General features: G+C 44.1%; 1 protein-coding gene across 3 annotated transcripts in view; it reads right to left on the reverse strand.

Moving 5' to 3' along the window:
- Nucleotides 1-1610: 1610 nt before the first annotated feature.
- The window catches only part of HDAC4 (histone deacetylase 4), a 231926-nt gene continuing 214584 nt past the window's right edge, over nt 1611-18952 (reverse strand). For all 3 annotated transcript variants that reach the window (XM_010577919.1, XM_010577917.1, XM_010577918.1), the window contains 5 exons: nt 13715-13833; nt 11882-12015; nt 4449-4533; nt 2454-2595; nt 1611-1960 (listed from right to left, as the gene is read on the reverse strand). In XM_010577919.1, coding sequence (XP_010576221.1) covers nt 1921-1960; nt 2454-2595; nt 4449-4533; nt 11882-12015; nt 13715-13833 — 520 coding nt within the window. In that variant the 3' untranslated portion in view covers nt 1611-1920. The remainder of the gene's footprint in view (nt 1961-2453; nt 2596-4448; nt 4534-11881; nt 12016-13714; nt 13834-18952) is intronic.

Genomic DNA, 18952 nt, shown 5'->3' on the forward strand with positions numbered 1-18952 from the left:
TTCCTTCCTCCTCGATAAAATGCACCCTTTCCAAAAAATAATCTCTGACAATCTGCCACAGTTCCTTACGCCTGCAGAAAGCTGCTCACTGTACAAAACACTTAAGAAGAAGGAAAAAACTAAACTAAAATAAAAAAAAAAAAAAGGAAAATCATGTACAAGCAAGGAAAGTGGGAGGAAAAAAGGTTTAGACGCTATTGCCGTTCGGAAATGAAACCTGCCAAATAGAAAATAAATGTCAGTCACACAAACAAGGCTTCTTTAGGGTTTTGTGAAATATCGATATAAAAATTAACAGCAAATTCATAGTCTTTGCTATAAAAAACTCATTTTTTTTTTTTGTTAGAAAAGGATCACAACTAAAAACCTTAAATTAAAATACAAATGTTTAGGGTAGTTGCCCAGTGGCTAATGTGTTGGCTTTCTGAAAAACTTTCCAACCTGTTGTCTGGAAGTCCTCCAGTTTCAACCTGGATCCTTTTCCAAAAGCACCTTTTACGTTCCAATTCACAAATCTGTCCCTAGGGAGCTTCCAATGGCTACTGTTATAAGTATGCATTTATTACATATATTTTTCTATAAATGCATCATAAATATTTTTATCAATAATTCATAGGAATCCGGTTTCTAAGCTTGGAATACATTTGGAATATACATTATACACATATATATATTTATACCTAACAATTTAAGCAATATCTCATGCTAGTTGCTTTTAATAAAAAGCATTCCAGTCTTAAACCTGCATTTGTGTCTAATACATGCTTCAACAACCAAATTGATAAGTTCAATTACTAGATAATGTAGAAGAGAGAAAACATTTGAAAATTTGTTTTTAAAAATGGTTGAATTTCAAAGACCCAACAGTATTTGCCACTTTCTTGGCAACTACCTTAATTTTTTTTTCTTCTTTTTTTTTTCTTTTTTTGAAACAGCAATGAAAGAAAACAAAACAAATCCAAACTTGTAGACAGTTTTTGGAGACGCTCTGTTCAGCTGATGCCTGCTTCCCACCATCATGCCAGCACAAGCCAAAAAGTCTTCCTTCCTGATGGCAGTTCTTGGCTTTCCCAACCAGAGGAAAAATATTCATGAACTGCTGTGTTCTTTGTGGTTTTTTTGTTGTTGGTGGTTTTTTTTTGTTTTTTTTTGTTTTTTTGTTTTTTTTTTTTTTACTTAAGGCATTGTTCCTCAAACTTCAGAAAATCCAGCTGCACCAAATCCATCAATTAAAAAAAAAGGCACAAACTCATCTTCAGATGGCTTTGGAGACAATAAAGCCGACTCCATCTGGGCTACTGTTTCCCCCCTTCTCTTTCCCTTTCCTTTAGATCTAAGACAAGTCCCTCTTTCCCTGTCCCTCCCCGTTAAAAATACACCATCTCCCATTGTTCTGGTTTCGACAAGAATGTCGTCGACTCACAGGCAGGCAAGAGCCATTTAAAAAATCCAAGAAACAAAACTACAAGATGGGTCGAGTGGTTCAAGCGGAGATTGCTGAATTGTGGGTAATCAAATTGTAAGCACCAGTTTTATGTTAAGGTTTGTTTGTTTGTTTGATTTTCGTATGTGTTGTTGAATCTTTGTGGTTTTTTTTTGTTGGTTTTTATTTTGGCAACTCTGCCAAAGACTTCATGGGCGTCGTTCCCCTTTCCGCTCCCAGTGAGGACCAGAGGAAGAGTACCCAGCGTGTCAGTCCTTTACTGCTCTTCACCGGCATTTTTTTTTTTCGGCAAATATATACTGTAGACGCATATAGATATGGAGAGATTTTTTTCGGTTGCTTTGTTTTACACCTGGTTGTCCTTCCGTACTCTGGAAAAAACCATGACAGGACGCAGGAGTAACAAGAGAAAGCTTCTTGGCAGAGCTTCAAGACGAAGACGAACAAACAGGAGAACTCCAGCTTGAAGGTGAATGCTACAGGGGGGGTTCCTCTTCCATGGGTTCATCATCGGGTCTGAGTGATTTCACAGCCAGGCAGGGTGGGGAGGGAGGGAAGAGAGAACAGAGGGTTGAGCACAACAGACTTGGACAATTTGTGGTGCTAAGTCTCATGCCTTACATTCCCATCACCTTCCCACCCAGGCAGTTGTGCTCAGCTGGCTCACCTGGAATTAAAACTTACCACCAAGAAGGATTTTTAGACAATCTGTTTTCACTTGTGCAACGTTAACATTTTCTGCAGCAAAATCAATTTCCTCTCATGGTCCAAAACCATGTTCAGCTCCAGTTGGAGCAGAAGGCTCAGGCACAGTGTGCGCCATACTAAGGTCACACACAGAGTTCATGGCACTGCTGTTCTCCTCCAGCCCAGGAGGTCTTTAGAGAACCCGTGGAGGACAGGAGATGCGGGGAATGAGCGTGCAATGGTTAAAAGGAGAGGATTAACTGAGAAGGCTGCTTGGGCAGACTCCAAGATGTGATGATAAACAGGAAGAAAAGCAACTCACCTCTTCTCAGCTGGCTTCACGCCCACTGACAGAGATGCCATGGCTGTTACCGTCTCTGCCTCCTCGTTCTCGCACTTCTGAGCCTCAACCAGGGAGTACCCCACCGTGGAGGCATAACGCTGGAGTGAATGCCAATACTTGCCTGGTGTGGAGGTGAGAAGAGAGGCAGTCAGGGCATCTGCACTGTTACGGGTCCAGCACCGCGCTCCTGCTTTCCCAGGCTCTACAGATGGCTGAGAACTGCCTAGGGAAGACTCATCATGCCTATACAAAATGCAACTTTGTTCTGTGCTCACTCGCACTTCAAGGACTGACTTGATGTCACAGGAAGCTGCAGGTGGAAGCAGGCTCCTGGGAACGCGTGCCAAGGCAGCTCTGGCTTGCGAGGTGAGGCCAGAGAGACCCCTGCAAGATAATGCTATGCTACTGTACTAACAGAGGAGCTGCTATGCTGCTGTGTCTTGAAAAGCTAGGTTTTAAATCCAAAAGGTATTGAAAGCATTGATAAACATGCACCTGCACATCCCTTAAGGACACCTAGGATGTCAAAAGCAGGGCTCAGTCACTGTCTGGCAATGAAAGATGCTCTTCTCCTTTGGCTAGGGAAGAAAGGTGGGAGGCGGAAACTGGATTTTCAAAAGGACAAATGTGCAAGGAGTGCTGGAGGTGAAGATCCAAGCTGCACAGAGGTGTACAGCATCCCTCTCCCTTGACGGAAGGGGACATCTTAGGTGCTCAAACAGTAATGACATTTCCTTTTTCACTTCAAAACCCTCAGAAACTTTTAGACTTAAGGAAAAATATGCAAGAGAGAAGGGATGTAGTCCAGATTTGACCCGGACATCTGCGTTCAGTTGCTAACTGCCACGTTCTTTCTGTGGGCAAATCACCTGAGACTAAAGAAGTCTAAGTTGTATTCATTTTTTATGTTAGCACTTTGCCACCCTTTTTCAGTGGAAAGAACACAGGGAAGGCTTCAAAGGGAGAGAATAAAGGATGTTCTCTTGATCCCCAGGCAGGACACACCAAATTTGCTGGTACCCAGGAAGCCACAGCAAAAAGCCTGAAAGCAAGAACCTGAACAGTGACGCCAGCAGATGGGGAGGAGGGACTCGTTTTCAAACATCTTTGCTTCTCCTGTGCTGCACAGCAGATCTGAGAGTCTTACCCAAAGCCCCTTTTAATTTGCTGTGCTCATTTTAAGGAAAAAAAAAAACCAAAACAAAAAACCATTGGCTGGCTCAAGGTGCTGCTGAGGTGTCCCGTTGGTGCTGAGCACTCACTCTGCAGAGCAGCTTCTGGAAATGGAATTCAAATTTCTAAAGCTACCAGGCATTTTTTGACAGGGGGTGGGGGGAAGCTGCAGCCTCTTTTAAGCTCCATTTTTGCCCTGTAAAATGGAAACTAGTCCCCTCCAGTTTTAGGCCATAAACTTTTGAAGCAGGAAGATGTCTGGACCTAGCAGTGGGGTTCTCATGTTACTCAGTCTCTTTCACTCCATTCCCCAAGAATGTCCCCAGGAAAGTGTCAACTACAATGATTTTAACCTCCCCAGCTAAATAAACCTACAATATTAGCAACTTCATGCAATACTCTGTTCAACTTTCATCCCTATCTGTTCTTAATTAATGGGTGCCACAACACCCAACGAGACTTATGTTATTTGGAGATACTTGACTTGCTTTTGAAGAGATAAGGGCACACTCTAAGTGCTGGACAGCCTGTCCTTTACAGAGTTTTTAGAGGTTTTAATACTAATTCCTCCTCAAGTGCCAAAGCATTTCCCTGAATCGACTGCTCCCTGTGCACCCTTGATCCACTACTACACGCAGAGTAAGATGAGCTTGTGGCTGCACAAATCCAGTTCACTGTGCAGCGACCACCCATAAACTAGGACAAGGGAACATGGAGTTGCCAGGATGATGGAGAAGTCAAACGGGTGTCCCACAGGGCAACCCAACAGGTAACCAGCTGGGTGAATGGGGCTATACTCACTGTGTATCTCGATTACTTTCTCCATTGAATGCACTGCATTAGCATTTGCTCTCTGCTGGAAAACCTTTTCTGGAAGAGGCTCAAGCTGGAAAGAGAGAGGAACACCGAAGAAATGTTATCTCAAGTTAGAGACCAGGCATTAAGCACGATTTAGCAAATGCCTCTGCCATACCAAGACCCCACTCCATCCCCCTGCTTCCTATTATCCGCCTTTAGTTAAATATCCAGAATATACAGACTTTGTAAGTACTCTTGCGATACTCAGTGCAGCCTCCTCCACACTGATGCTCCTCCACACACAAAATGCTGCATCTCCACTGGGCTCAGCACCCATGCAGCACAGGGGCTCTTCCTAAAGAACCTGCTGCAGCTGCTGATGTAGACTGTATGAAGAGGCACTATTACACAGACCAGAAAAATAAGGCTGCTTTTACAATGGATCTTTATAAACTATTTCTTGGATCTACCTTTTTGCAAAGTTTTCACTATTAAAACAATGTGCAAATAAAAGGGACTTAAAGCAGCCACACTTCTGGTTTTCCTATAAATAAATAAAAGGGGTAGCTTTTTAATTCTTCTAAATACCTAATCCAGGGTATTTATTAACTCTTAACTGAAAAAATCTGTACCCTAAGAATAAATAGCCTAATTTTCATACCGAGAAAATGCAAAATACTGCTTTAAAGCCACACTCAGCATGACTATAACTTCAATCATCATCAATGCCTCTTATCAGCTGCTGGGCTAGTCTTGCCAGGGCAGAGCAGCATTAGATCTGTATGTTAATCTTTAAAAAAGATTGCCTTGAAGTTACTGGTAAAGCTCATAATTGGGTATTAAAGTTTAGGCTTTTTGATGCTGTCTTCTTTCCTTTGCTCTTTATACAAAAAGGTAACAATAAGAACATGCTGCTGGTATTGAGACTTTAAGCTGAAAGACGACCCAGAAGGCCTCCCAAAAATGTTCAATGTAAACACAAAGGACAAGCAGGTATCTTTCTGGGCTTGGCTGCTTTTATGCTGTAAATGGAAATGGCATGTAGACAATTTCTGGTTTGCTCTGACGTACACTGCACCCTCCCAATGGCAGTGCTGCTTTTGTTACCGAAGCACTATTAACAATTTACTTAACAAGGAACATGGGACAGTAAGGGTATCCTCATTTTGCTAGAGAGAGATGAATTAGGGAATGCCACTTTAAAGAAGCTCCTCTAAGTCCATCTCCAGTTACACAGGAGCAAAGATGTGCAGTGTGGATCTACCTGTAAAAGCCTGTATATGAAACCCGTATGGGCAGTACGATGCTGATGGAGTTGCCTTGCAGGACTGTAAAGGCCAAGTGCTGGTTTGGATGCAGTTCCCACTGGCAAAACTGTGCTGCCACCAGGACAGACCACTCCAGCCCACAGGTGTGAAATACGCTGTCCTGGCAAGGAGGTGGTTTTGCCACCAGAGCTACCTCTCCGTTAGAGGTCTTGGCCATCCCAGCTGTATCAGTCAGGGAGAACACACCTCTGTCAACTGAGCAGTGCTGGCTATCAGTGGTAGCGTAGACCACTGAGACCATGCTTTGATCAGCACAGCTGTTTTAAATAAAGAAATAAAATTGTTCCTCAGCACTCAAGAGTAAAAAGCTTCTGTAGACCTGAGACTTGCTATACAGAAAACTCACGTCCAGTCTAGGTGCATGCACATACTGCTCATTTTCAGATGCAAGCTCTCCTACCACCCAGGAGAGAGTTGCCCTTTCAGTCTGCAATCAGGAGGTTACAAACCTACCAGGGGATCCAGTTCACCTTTGCATCGGCATGGACAAACGCAGCTATGATGACTGATGGACAAGAACTCCAGAGCTCCCGTCAGCAATGAAGGACATCGCTTTTCTCGTTTCTTTTTAGAGGCATGAAAGCACTCTGACAGCCAGGGCAGGGGAAAGGAGTGAGAATGAGAAATGGGGGAGAGCAAGAGAAATGCCCTCTCCTTGCTTGACAGCATTTCCTCCTGTTTTCTAGGAGATATTTTCCTCTCGCCTGATAGAAAGCTCTGCCTGTATCCATCCCAGCCCTGGCAGCCTTTGGCCAGTACGAAAAAAGAGAAATTAGATCAACATCCTGAAAACCACATCCTTCTTTATGGTGCTTTTTACCCTGCTTGTTCGGGAGGTGGGTGCTGCAGAGTAGCAATCCAGGGCTCTTCTGGTGACAGGAAACATCAGTAAAGACAACGAGCCTTGAATATCCTTCTCCATCAAGGCCATGGGGTTGCATCCCTGGCAAAGTCTGTTCTACAGTGGGAGCATGCATGTCCTCTCCTGGAGGAAGGCCCCCAATAGCACTGCTGGAGGGTTGTTTTAGTTTTTAGTTGCTTTCCTTTAAAAATAAATCCAAGAAGAGGAGAAAACCTTCTTTGATTGGGTTGCTTCTCTCACTTGAGATGCCTGTTCTCTGAAAAGCAGCTAAAACTTTCCCCTTTGCCCTCTATGAAGTTATTAAACCTTTTACTGTTGTAGCTATGATGCTTGCTTCGATTCCCACTGGGCAAGGAACCTGGGCTCAAATAATACTAACCCACAGGTATTATGAGTTTATTGGGGTTTTTTGGTTTTTTTTTTTCATGAAGCGCCAGTGAAGATGCTGAGATACATTTGTGTGGCCCCTGCTATCCTTTGGAAACAGCAGCAGCGCAGTAATACTGCACAGGCAAGGCTCCAAGAACAGGCAGGAGTTAGGGCTGCCTCCTTCTGCGGCATCAGCACGCCTCCCCAGGAAAGGAGCCAGGCCTGCAGCACAGAACTTCCAATTTCTTTAAAAAAAAAAAAAAAAAAAAAAAAAAAATTTGCTTTCAACAGATAACACTGGGGAGAATACTGGTTTCCTCTGGCACAGCAGGGGCATCTGCTTGGTAGGTAAGGATGCCCCAGCAGAGCAGCTCTGCTTGGCTCACATACACGGCCAATGGCTTGGATTAGACTTACATGAACTCAAGACATCCCACAACCAACGAAATAATCAGGAAAAAACTTTCAGCAGATCTGATGCTCCCCAAGTCCATCTTTTTTTCTTCCTTTTCTCCCTGCTGCCCCTGGTTCTCCACTAAGAACATGAATGCGTCACAGGCCTCCAAGGTTGGGTATCAAAACGAAGAGATGTCCACAGCTGTTAATTCTGTCTGAAAATAGTGGTCAAAGCCCAGACAGGGATATTCCCCACCAAAGAAGCAGCCACAGTTTAATAGCTTAAAAAAAATTTAAAAAATCTATGGCAAAGTTTAACTGTAACTTCTGTTCAAAGCCAAGAGAAGCTCCAGCCAGGAGATCTGCTCTTGCGACCACATGGCAGCCATTTGATAGGTACTTCATGAGGACTAGAAATTGCTCCATTCCAGATTTAATAATTATGGATTGCACTTGTTATAAATTCTCCACTCTAAAAATAATTCTGGTCCAAACTGACTGCTGCATGACATTAAGTGAAGGCAAAAGCAATTCCTGGACAAATCTTTAAGTAAGAGCTTTCTAACGCCTCTCAGTTGATATTGATATAAAGCACACAACATCAGGCAGCTCGGCCACACATGTGAACCATTTTCATAGCACGCTCCTCCTCCTGAAATAACACTCACGGACAACAGCGTCACTCATTGCTCTCCTAGAAAAGGAAGGAAATACCTCTGGGCTTTAGGCAAAGGTTTTAACCAATTGCTTATTATCACCTTCTTGCTTATTTGGGATGTCCAGAGTCTGACACCAGACACACCTCTGCTAGTTCTGCATGAAAAATGACAAAGCATTTATAGCAGCAACAGGCAGCACTGCAAGTGCTGCTGAGCTCCAGGACCATGTCCGCCAGCATGCAACTCCCATCCCTCTCCCCACCACTAGCAGCTCCCACAACATAGGAGCTCCACACCCTGCTCCAGGCATGGTGCTGGCATGGGTCCTAGCCTGGGACAGCGAATGCTACGGGTGCTCCGGAGCTTAAATAGCAGCATCGCTCCCTGGGAACAGACATTTGCCATGGGGCAGAAGCTGGTTTGAAGGGCAAAGGCTGGTGATGCCTATGATGGAGTAAGCAGCTTAGCACGGTTTTTGCCTCCCCTGCCCTCTAGCACTGCTGGCATGCTGCTGTCAGAGGCCGCTTTGAGTAATGGAAGAGGAACGGTGGCTTACTGGTCTAAATTACCATCAGCAGATCTTCCCTGCATCATGCCCGCCTTTGCTTTTTCAACTGAAGTCGTGTTAGTTTTGCACAACTGTAACTAAAGCAATGTACGTACATTTTCAAGCAATCTTGCCCAGCACTAACTCATTTCACATTAAAATAATCTGCTGCAAAGCTAAAGCTCTGTTTTAATTTCCTGGACAGTTGGGAACAAGCCGGGTCTTGCCTTTGCATAACGCTTTTTCTGAAGCGGGAGTTTTGATCTCCGCCGGTGAACGCAGACGCTTTGGGGACTGGCACCGTTCCCTTCATTTCCTACCATTTCCCTGTGTAACTCCAGCACCGCTCTTCAGCCAGCAAACCTCCCTGCAGCCCGTCACCGGCCGCAGCTGGCTGTCCATGTGCATGCATGCAAAATCGTCTAACACGCTGTATATCAAACTTCATCAAAGGGCCGTGGGACAAAGCAACAGCAGTTCCCTCCAACTTCCTTGCATTAAAAAGATTTTATAAAAGACCTTGATAAAACTAGTGTTTCCTGCTTTTTGATGTGCGGGTAAGTCGGAGAACATTGTCATGATATCTGTGCAGCCTTACAGCCCACCTAGGAAAAGTGAGAACAGGTCCATCTTTAAGTATTTTAAAGCGCCTTATAGCTGTCCTGATTCAGTGATTAAAAAAAAAATAATATGTTTTTTTACCTTTAAGGATCAATATTCACTCTGCTAAATGAAACCACTCAGGCAGCTGACAACATCCAAGCTATCGTGAGTGCTGAGATCTCTCCAAAGCCTCGCGCTTCCAAACACGTTCATGGCTTGGATCAAGTGCTTATTTATTGCACGCAGATCCTCACACCACATTGCAGTCACCCACCTGCATCGTAGGAGCATGTTAAGCAAGAGGAATGACAGCCTTCACCCGTTACTTCTGTCTCCCCTTCAAAGTGCATCCTGCCATTAGAGCCAGCTGCACCCAAAGGTGGATGGAGCTGGAGGAATTGTTTGTGGTGACAACAGTGCCGTCAGCTTAAGAGAGATGGGTGCTGCAATAAGAACTCCATCGCTTCCATGCTGATGTAGCAGCTGGCTCCCGAGTTTACTGCTATCCCAAGGGCTGAGCGCAGGCTGGTGCGCTGAGAGCCTTATCAGAACTGCCTGGCCAAACACAAGGAGCGGATGCTCTCTGGACGCTTGGAGATGGGATGCTGGATGATTGAAGGAGATGCTTTTGATGAATCCCAGCTGTTTTACCCCTTGGACTGGTTAGTGAGGTTTCCCCAGGCACTGTCGCCCTTCTCATGGAGTGTGGATACTACAAGACAGAGTGCTTCTACAACAGGCTGGAAGTCAAACATAGCTGATCTGCACCTCCACACACATCCAAGCTCCCTGCTCCAACTACCCAGAGCTGAGAAAGGCTGATGGTCACTGAACTGCAACTGTGAATCAGAACAAGTCTGCTGATGGCGGCTTACCACCATCCCCAGAAGTCAGCTCCCACTGGAAGCAGACCCAGAGCTGAAACACTGCTTGGCTTCTCCCTGTGGTGCTGCACCTTCAGGTGTTGACCACACACCCGCCCCCAGCTCCTGCCCCAAGGGGTTCTTCAGCAAAGGGTGATGATGAGACACCCCAGTTGTGCTCTCCAAGGCGGGTGAAAGCTTTAGGAGGAACATCCTTCTTTCACCATCTGACAGGCAGGCAGATGTCTTGTTGAAGAGAGCACTGCCTTCAGAGGTCATCTCAGCAGCCTCCTCGTGTCTTACTGTGGCCTTCTGAGATTTGCTCGTTTCCACAAGGTACTGAGGGGGGGATCTCTTAATTTAAGAGACAGCCTAAAAAAATTCAAACATGCTAGCCAAGCCATTAATGCTGCCTGAGGTTTCACAGCCACCCCCAACTTCAAATCAGTGTGGTTGCCTTCCCCCAAGGCTGAAATTTTTAGCTATATGTAGCCTAAGGAATCACACTGCACTGTTGTTTTAATTCATGCTATCAATCCTCAACGATTGTTTTGAACACCTCCAGAGCACCTGCTATACCAGGATACCCGCAGCAGATACTGAGCGGGGACCATGCCTGGGGCTGCAGGCTGACCAGGCACCTGCTTCTCTAAGTGAAGTGGAAAACTGATGCAAGGCAGTTTTGCAGTCTACCGTGCCCATCCAAGACTCAACCATTTGGACTGTACGTGGAGAAGAGGTGTCCAAAAAAGACCAGTGAACCAGAATGAGGGAGGCCTGATCCAAACTAACCAGTTACTCATACTCAAAAGCCCACAAATTTTATAGAAATACGCTTCTTGAACAGATGTGTATGCAAAGGTACATAACAGATGCACAAGAGCCCCAGTCCGGAATTTTGCTGCTGCTAACTGATTTCTGTATTTCCTTGCTGCCATACTTCAGTACACACCCCCGAACTCCCCGAGCACAAAGACATGTCAAATGCCACCACTCTGGATTTTTTAACTATCAACCATGTTGGAAGAAATGTAAGTGTAAGCTGCTCATTTGGTGCCAGCTACAGCAGATGCTGATAGCCAGGCTGCATCAAGGAGGATGGGCATAGGGAATCTGAATAATTTCTTCCTTAATCCCACTGACACTAAAAGTGGGACAGGGAAAAAAGGCAGAAAAGCTGAAGTATCTGAAGTTTCCTCTGTAAGAAAATACTCTGACCTCCCCAGAACCCAAAAACTAGATTTCCTTGGTGTACTCCTCTGTCTTGTTCTTATCTTGCAATCACACACCCGGGCCTTTCTGGCCAACTTCTGTGACACAGCTGAGGCTTTTCCAACACAGCAATAGACAGAACAGAGCAGAAGATAGAAAATACAACATCAAGGAAAAAATACAATTGAAAACAATGTCAAGCAAGCCACCTAATGCAGCAGGCACAAGCTGCAGTACTAGAGAGGGGGTCTGCAAAGAAAAGGGAAGGCTTGGACAACGACTTCAGAAAGAAATTAAACTTATTATTATTAGTTATTTTCCAAAGAGCACAAAGCAAACTATTTGGATAAAGAATAAACCCAAATTCAATTCTTAGCTACTTCAATGCTTATAATACGGATTGCCAAACACAGGTAGTTTTTAAACAAATAAAGCTCTTTAAATCGACGTGTCAAAAGGACTGAAAACGATGACAAAAATTTGATGGATTGACTGTTTTGGAGGATGAGATGCCCAAATTCAAGGTGGGGGTGAGGGGGTTGGCGACAGCGGACAATGGAGATCACAGCCCCTGGTTCCCTGGTTTTGCCTTTGTACCTCGTTTCCCAGCAAAGCAGAAACACACGCTTCGGAGGCATCGCAAATGGCGGTCAGGTCGTGGCCTCCTTCGAGGGCCAGGACGACGCGACCCCCGGCCAGGCCCATCAGCTGCTTCGTCAGGTACCCGAAGCCTGTAACGAGGGAAAAGAGGAAATGCAGGAGAAGGGCAAAGGTTGCGGCTGGAATCAGGCTCCTGGCAAAGAATCAAAGAATTATAGAAAGGAATTACATCATATTAGAAAACCACAAGGGATCTGAAAGGACTCAACGCATAATATAAGCCAGGTTGGATTTTAATACGCTCATTGCAGAATTCCAGCCACGGTTCCCCGCTGGACCGGCTCAGCTGTGCGCGCCGCGGGACAGATCCATATCTCTCCTACGAGCGCTATGTTGGAGTTTATCCCAGGTGTGAGACACCGCTGTCCTCCCTACCACCCCTCAGCCCCCTGAATTAAATATAGCAGTGAATATCTCCTTTGGAAGGAAGGAAAGAGGGTGGAAGAAGGCGGCTTTTTCCCCCCTGCTTTGGAAGATGCAAAGTCAGAGCAGTCATGGGGGAGGGAGGAGGGGAAGGGGAAATCAGTAAAATTGGTGCTGGTGCTTTCAGTTGCGATAGCAGCATCAGAGTGCCCCAGAGATATTTGACATCTAGTTCTTAACAGACGTTTCTTCCCATATATAATATGCTATAAAAATTCCTGGGGCACCAGGGACTTTGATCATCTGACACACAATACATTTCTACCCTTTAAACAAAACAGAACCAAGCTGCGAGGATTTAAAAAACATGTCCTCAAAGCAACCTTCCCCCTCAAAAAAAAAAAAAAAAAAAAAATCCAAACAAAAGAAAATCCAGGGCATTTCTACCCTCCATCCACGCTCCCTGCTTTCTGTTTTGCAGTGACCCCCGCAAGCGCCTTTGCAAATTGGCAAATTAACAGCCAGATAAAAAGATTCACGGCTGAGCCCATAACCATTTTGTGAGAGTAGCAGAGCATGAGAAATTCAACAAGCAGGTAAACAAGACCTTCTCATTACAAAGTGTTTCTGGATATCTTAAATAACTTGTCTCTTGTAAATCTATTTCACTTTATTCTTATATAAAGTTTATAGGTTCAGCTACCTTACAAGGTTCTGAAGTTCACTGTAGAGAGTAAGTTCCCTGGCTGAAACAAACTCTTAAAAAATAGTAATAAAATCCTTTTGCAAGAAAAACTGTCTTCTCGATTGACTTGAATGAAACAGTGCCAGATAAACCCAGCATTACCAAGGTGGGGGGGATTTCAGTCTATCTCCTGTGCAATGCAAAACATCATGGATCCAAAGCAAAAAGGAGGTTCTTGCGGGCCCATATAATTGCCTCAAAGGTGGAGAACAAAAATATTCAGCTCAAATTTTTAATAAGGTATTCTGGAGGAAGAAATGGACTTCTACTAGCATTCAGAGCAAGGTACACTGTTTACATCTTGCATTGCCTCTTTCTGCAATTTTGCATTACAACAAGCATAACTCTCTAATTCAGCAGCCGTCTTCTGCAGAGATGTGACTACAAACGAATTTGTAACTTCCTTACATAATTTAGTTGCACTCAAAATTGAAATATGCAACGCTTCAAGAAAACGAAGGCTTTAGCCAGACCAATATGTATACGGTTCAGTCACAAAACACATGAAAATTCAAAGAAAAAGGCTGAAAAGTTTGCCATTGAAATGCAAGATCCGAAGATAGACCCCAAAATGTAAAACCTGCAAATACTGTACTTTAGTCCCTAGACAGCAGCAATTTACACCAGTTTTGGATCTCTGCTCTTGTAAATCCACAACTTACATTTTGCTGATAGATTATATCCTCCAAGAGGTGTGGGATGGCCTTCCACCGCATCGAAACCAGATGACACCAGCACAACATCTGGGGCAAATTCATTGGCAATGGGCATTACTACCGTTCTGCAACAAAAATGTAACAACGGCAGACACGTTACTTTGGCTCTTGAACAAATGCAGGAACACTTAAGCCATCTTGAACAAACCCGTTATAAAACCTTGTACTGTTTTCCACAGTAGAGAAGCCCATCTCCTATTTTCTTACAAGGTGAGAGCCTGGCTGGTAGAACACCTTGCACCGCCACGCAGTAGTTTTAAAGTCAATCTCATGTTATTTTTTCCAGCAAGGTCTGTGAATTCCTCCATCAACAGCCTCAAGTTTTGATGAAGGAAATAAGTTGCCATATGTTGTGTTTCCCATTTGTGATCCTATCTTGCTTTAAACACAGGGAACGTGGGGATAAGGAGGAAATAAGGGGGCATCTGGCATAGGCTGCAAAACCACCTGGAAAACCTCTCTTGATGGCAACCTCGGTTTGTGGCACTTGTCTCCATGTGCTCCTTCAAAATATCTCCTTTAGCCTCTGCAGCATCTGCAAAGCTGTTTATTTTTTCCTTGCTGCACTTCTCATTTACCACAATAAAAGGCTGGGGATATCGCACAGGGCAAAAAGCTTTAATATGCAAATATCCCACCCAAATACACCTCTCCAAACTCCGGTTCCCCATCATTTGACATTTTGTTCGCTAGAATATGGAATGAATTGCTTAGCATCCATAAACTACTGCCTGTTAAAGCCAGTATTTAAATGAAACAAGAAGTCTGTGTCTGTGGTTCCTCAGCAAAAGGCCTTCTCCCTCTATTTTCTCTCTCCAATCTACTTGATTTCTGTTCAAAACCTACATGAGGTTGCAAACACCCCATTTCCCATGTCAAGATGCCAATTAAGCAAAACTGGAAAGTTGAGCAGAGAGCAAGTAGTTGCTTCTTTGTCTAACAGCTCCAGCACAAACATGGCAGAACTGAAATTAAAGCAAGGAAAAAAGTCAAAGCAACAGAGCTTCTTAATAAACATGATGCCAACACCCATGATCTTTTCTAATTGTGCAAGCCCGTCGCAAGCACTCTTGGATGAACACCTTCCTGTGCCTTCAGTTCACGCCGGGGTATCCACATTCATGGGCTTGAAAGTTGTGGAACTAGTGGAAAAGCAAGGATTTGCACAGAGGTTGCCCTTTATATAGAGTAGTATTTTCCAAATTATGTTCTTTTTTCCATAATAAATTTACACACTGAATCTTGGATGTATACCTAGGGCAACCTGACCAATGCCGTCCATTGCTGGTATTGAAGACGGCAGTGTTTCCCTGTTTCCCCATCCTAGGAACAGCTACTGGCAAGGTTAACTTTCTAAAGCAGGAATTGAAGTTATTCATATACCAAAGCATGAACCTGTAAATATCTTTGCATACATGAGAACTTCACTTTTATTGAGTATAGTTGTTATGTGATGCTCCGAAAAACAGAAAGAGCCCAGAAAGGTCTGTTCAGTGCTGAGATTGCTCAAGTGCTATCAAGACACCCATAAAAATTCACATGTCTTGCTACAGTGATGTTAAACAGCCACAAGACACCTTCTAGTGTCAGCAGCTTGTGTTAGCCCCAACACCGATCGGAGCTCGTGCCATTTTGCCCTCCACAGAGTTTATTTTTAATGGAGTATTAACATCTACCATCCAATGAGACACTTCCAGAGTCAGTCCAAACCATCAAGCAGCTTCCATTGCCACCACTGAGCAGAATCCCTGCGGGGAGGGACGCTGGGCACACTGCAGGTCTGGTCAAGGCAATCAGACACAATGTAGTCAAAAAAAAAAAAAGCCTTCTAGCTTTAAATTTTTGGCAACTAATTACTGCAGTAACTTAACAGCCTCCTGCAATCTTCCCGCCTGCCAGTCTCTGCACACAGACATGGAAACCTACGCAAAAAGGATCTTATTTTCCTTTAATTCTTACAAAATCCAAAAGAGGAATTTTAATTTTTTCCTCAAACGACATGATTGCTGTATACATTTTGTCCTCAGGGAGATGATTACATAAGGAAGACAAAATAGCACAGTTTTTGCTGATGACTTTACAGTTGACAAAAATCTGTTTAGTGAAACCCACAGACGTTTTAAGTAGAAACCACCTCCTTTATAAAGGACTAAAGCAGCAGTTTCGAAGCAAGTGCATGTGGTGGAGGTTTTTTTTTCCCCTGAGCTTTGAAGTACTGCTGAGCTCTTTAGTTTCTTACCAAAGGAAAACTGCTAAAATCATCAGATTTCTTCCCTGCCCCCCCCCAAGTTATGATGGCATGGGAGCTGCTAGTACCTCAACCGATGTGTGGGATCACCATAAGCTGGTTGCAGAGCAAGCCCAAACCCCAAGCTGTGGGTATAGTCTGTCAGCACCGAGCAACCCACGCGACCCCAAATCGGTAACAATTTCTTGGCCATGGGATGGCTCATCCGCTGATGCCGAAGCACGAATGCACCCCAGGCACAGGGGCAGCCGGCGAGCAGCGTGATGGTGCTGGTGATGCTTGGCTGAAGGTCCCCGCACAGGGACAGTGGTTCAAAGATACCCTCTAGAGGCACAGCCAACTCTGAGAGTTAACTGTGAACCCTGTCTGTATAAATTTGAGGAGAGAAAAAGCAGCGATTGCCGGTTAAAAGTAAATCAATCGGTATCTGACAATAGAAGAAGCTGTTTTGAGGATGTCCAGAGTTTTCTCCAGTGCAGGATGGGGTGACCTTACAGCCACAGCTGGTTACCCCAGCAAGTACCTTCAACTCTGAGCAATTATTAGTGGTGCTCTGTATGCACAGTAAATTTTTATGAGGTCTCTTAGAGTTTAAGAAACATGTGTTGCAGGTCCCCTGGCTCCATCCAAGAGGAGCCAGGAGGACAGACAGTCTGTGCCCATGGGATCGGTGCCACATGCCCGTCCTGGACAGAGGCTGCCTGGGAGCCGTGCATGTTCAGGGGCAATCAGAGGAGAAGTGTAAGATGACAGGGTGTCAAAAAAATAAGCTAATAAGCTAATAATGCTTTCAGTACCTTGACCGTCACAAACCCATCCAAACTCAAGAGCACCCTCAAATCCAGACTTGAACCCCTTCCTTCGCCTGTGATCCCTACTCAAACTCTCAAGGGCTGCTCTTGCTTCGGACTTTCTCCTAATTCCAGTATTATACCAGTACTCCAAAGCCTCAGTCCCAGCTCTATCTGATGCTTACCATGTACGTAAGCAGCTATATCTGTGGCCATAAAACTTGACCCAGGAGGACCAAAGCCATCCTGCCTCTCAGCACTCCCTCCCTCGTTTTTCTTTTTCTTTTTTTTTAAAATTAAAGAGAGACTCATGAAAATTTAAGACCCAAGCAAATGAACCGCTTTCAAATGATGTATTTCTGAGATTTCATCTGTGGGCAGCGTTTCAGGCACATCTAACCCAGTCTTTTGGTTTTTCATTTTTTCTTGTGCACAGGTGAAAACAGCTTTGCTCAGATCCATCACAGTAAAGCTAAGTCCCCAAGAGAAAGCAACAATCAAACTGCAAACAAACCTATGGCTTTGCCCTGGTGATAATACTATAAAAAAAGCCAGAAATTCAAACTAGTATCTGAAACTACTACTGGCCTGTAGAGTTATTCACCGAGGAACGAAAGGATTTGTAACACTGAATATTCATTCAAGCCATATAGAATTTTTTAAAATACAAGGGTTACCTTTAAATTTCTCAAATTTTAGAGGGTTGTTTTTCTTGCTTAAAATAAACTAAATCCTTTGATTTGACTCTGATTACAGCTAAGCTGAACAGCTATGCATTAGTCAAAACTGATGGCTGCAAACAGTAAAAACTACCTATCATGTTCTGCAATCTTTGAGGGGAGAGAAAAAAAATAAATACAATTTTACATCTATTTGCCAGAAGACTGGATAATTTTTAGTCTGTTACTAGCCAATTTACCAATTAAACACCTAATAAATGACAGGCAGTTTAAACAATCCTACAGAGGATTTTTTTTAAATGCTCAATTGCAGCAAGCAAATTGGTGAAACAGAAGGCTGAGCACTTTCTTCAGAGACTTTTTCCTACTGTTGGCCAGAGAGAGAGAGATGCATAGCAAAACATTATCTGCTGCTCCTAAGCTAATCAGCCTCCTGAAGACTCCAGTCTTTGTTTCTTCAAGCAGCCACCTCCACGGTCATTTACTACGTCAAAAGGGATTAGGAGTTTGGGGACAAAATCAGCGTTGGGAGAGCATGAAATCTAAAATACAGAAACAACCATTCCAGGCAAAACATCATCATCTTCCCCCCCCCCCTCCCCTTACTCAGTCCTGAAACGGTTTATGGATCGAAGGAAAAAACAAAATCCCCCCCAAATTGGCTCCTGAACTCATTTAACACTTTCTGAGAAAGGCAGGAGGAGAGACCTTCCAAATACTTTTGCTTCTGGTTTAGGTGTTTTACATAAAAATAAAAATAACTGGAATCAAGCTGTATATGGAGCTGCAATTGTGGAGGAGACCTTAGGGTAGGGAAAAAAAATTGTATGTGACAACACAACTGCTAGAATCATCAGGAAAACTTTCTTAGAGTAAATTCAGAGGAAAACTCCTGTGGACAATACAATCTAATTTCACTAAGTAATTGCTGTTCTCGCGTAATAAGGAACCAGCTGCAGTCTTCACATTTTTTCTGGAGGTCTCTTAGCCGGGTTTGCACACTCTGCTTTTGAAAACATCATGAGGATTTATAGAAGCAAACATGATTTCTGCTTGCATAACAAGTCAGGGAACAACAGACCCTGGTAAAACAACCCACAACCCTGAATTTTACAAGTGTTTGTTTCTATAACTACAGAATAACAGCGATGAATACCAATAACATTTTGATGAGTTAAGGACTTTTAAAATTATATGCCCTGCATTTTTCGCATTAGAGTTTAATACATTTCTGCCTAATCTGTGAAATCTGTATTGCCCACATATTTTGGTGGTGAGTTCAACCGTGGGACCTTCGCCCAGCAAACGGTCAGCTAAATTATAATGTCATGCTGTCTCGGGCAGGCAGAGCCGCTGCTACGATGGGGTGGAGGAGCGCCAAGCTCGCAACAAACTCCCCAAATCCCTTTTGCACATCTTATTAGTGACAGGGGTGGCTCCCCCCTGCCCCCCCCCCCGCCCCCCC

This window comes from Haliaeetus leucocephalus, unplaced genomic scaffold (genome assembly GCF_000737465.1).
Source record: "Haliaeetus leucocephalus isolate CR32 unplaced genomic scaffold, Haliaeetus_leucocephalus-4.0 Scaffold587, whole genome shotgun sequence".
Lineage (NCBI taxonomy): Eukaryota > Metazoa > Chordata > Aves > Accipitriformes > Accipitridae > Haliaeetus > Haliaeetus leucocephalus.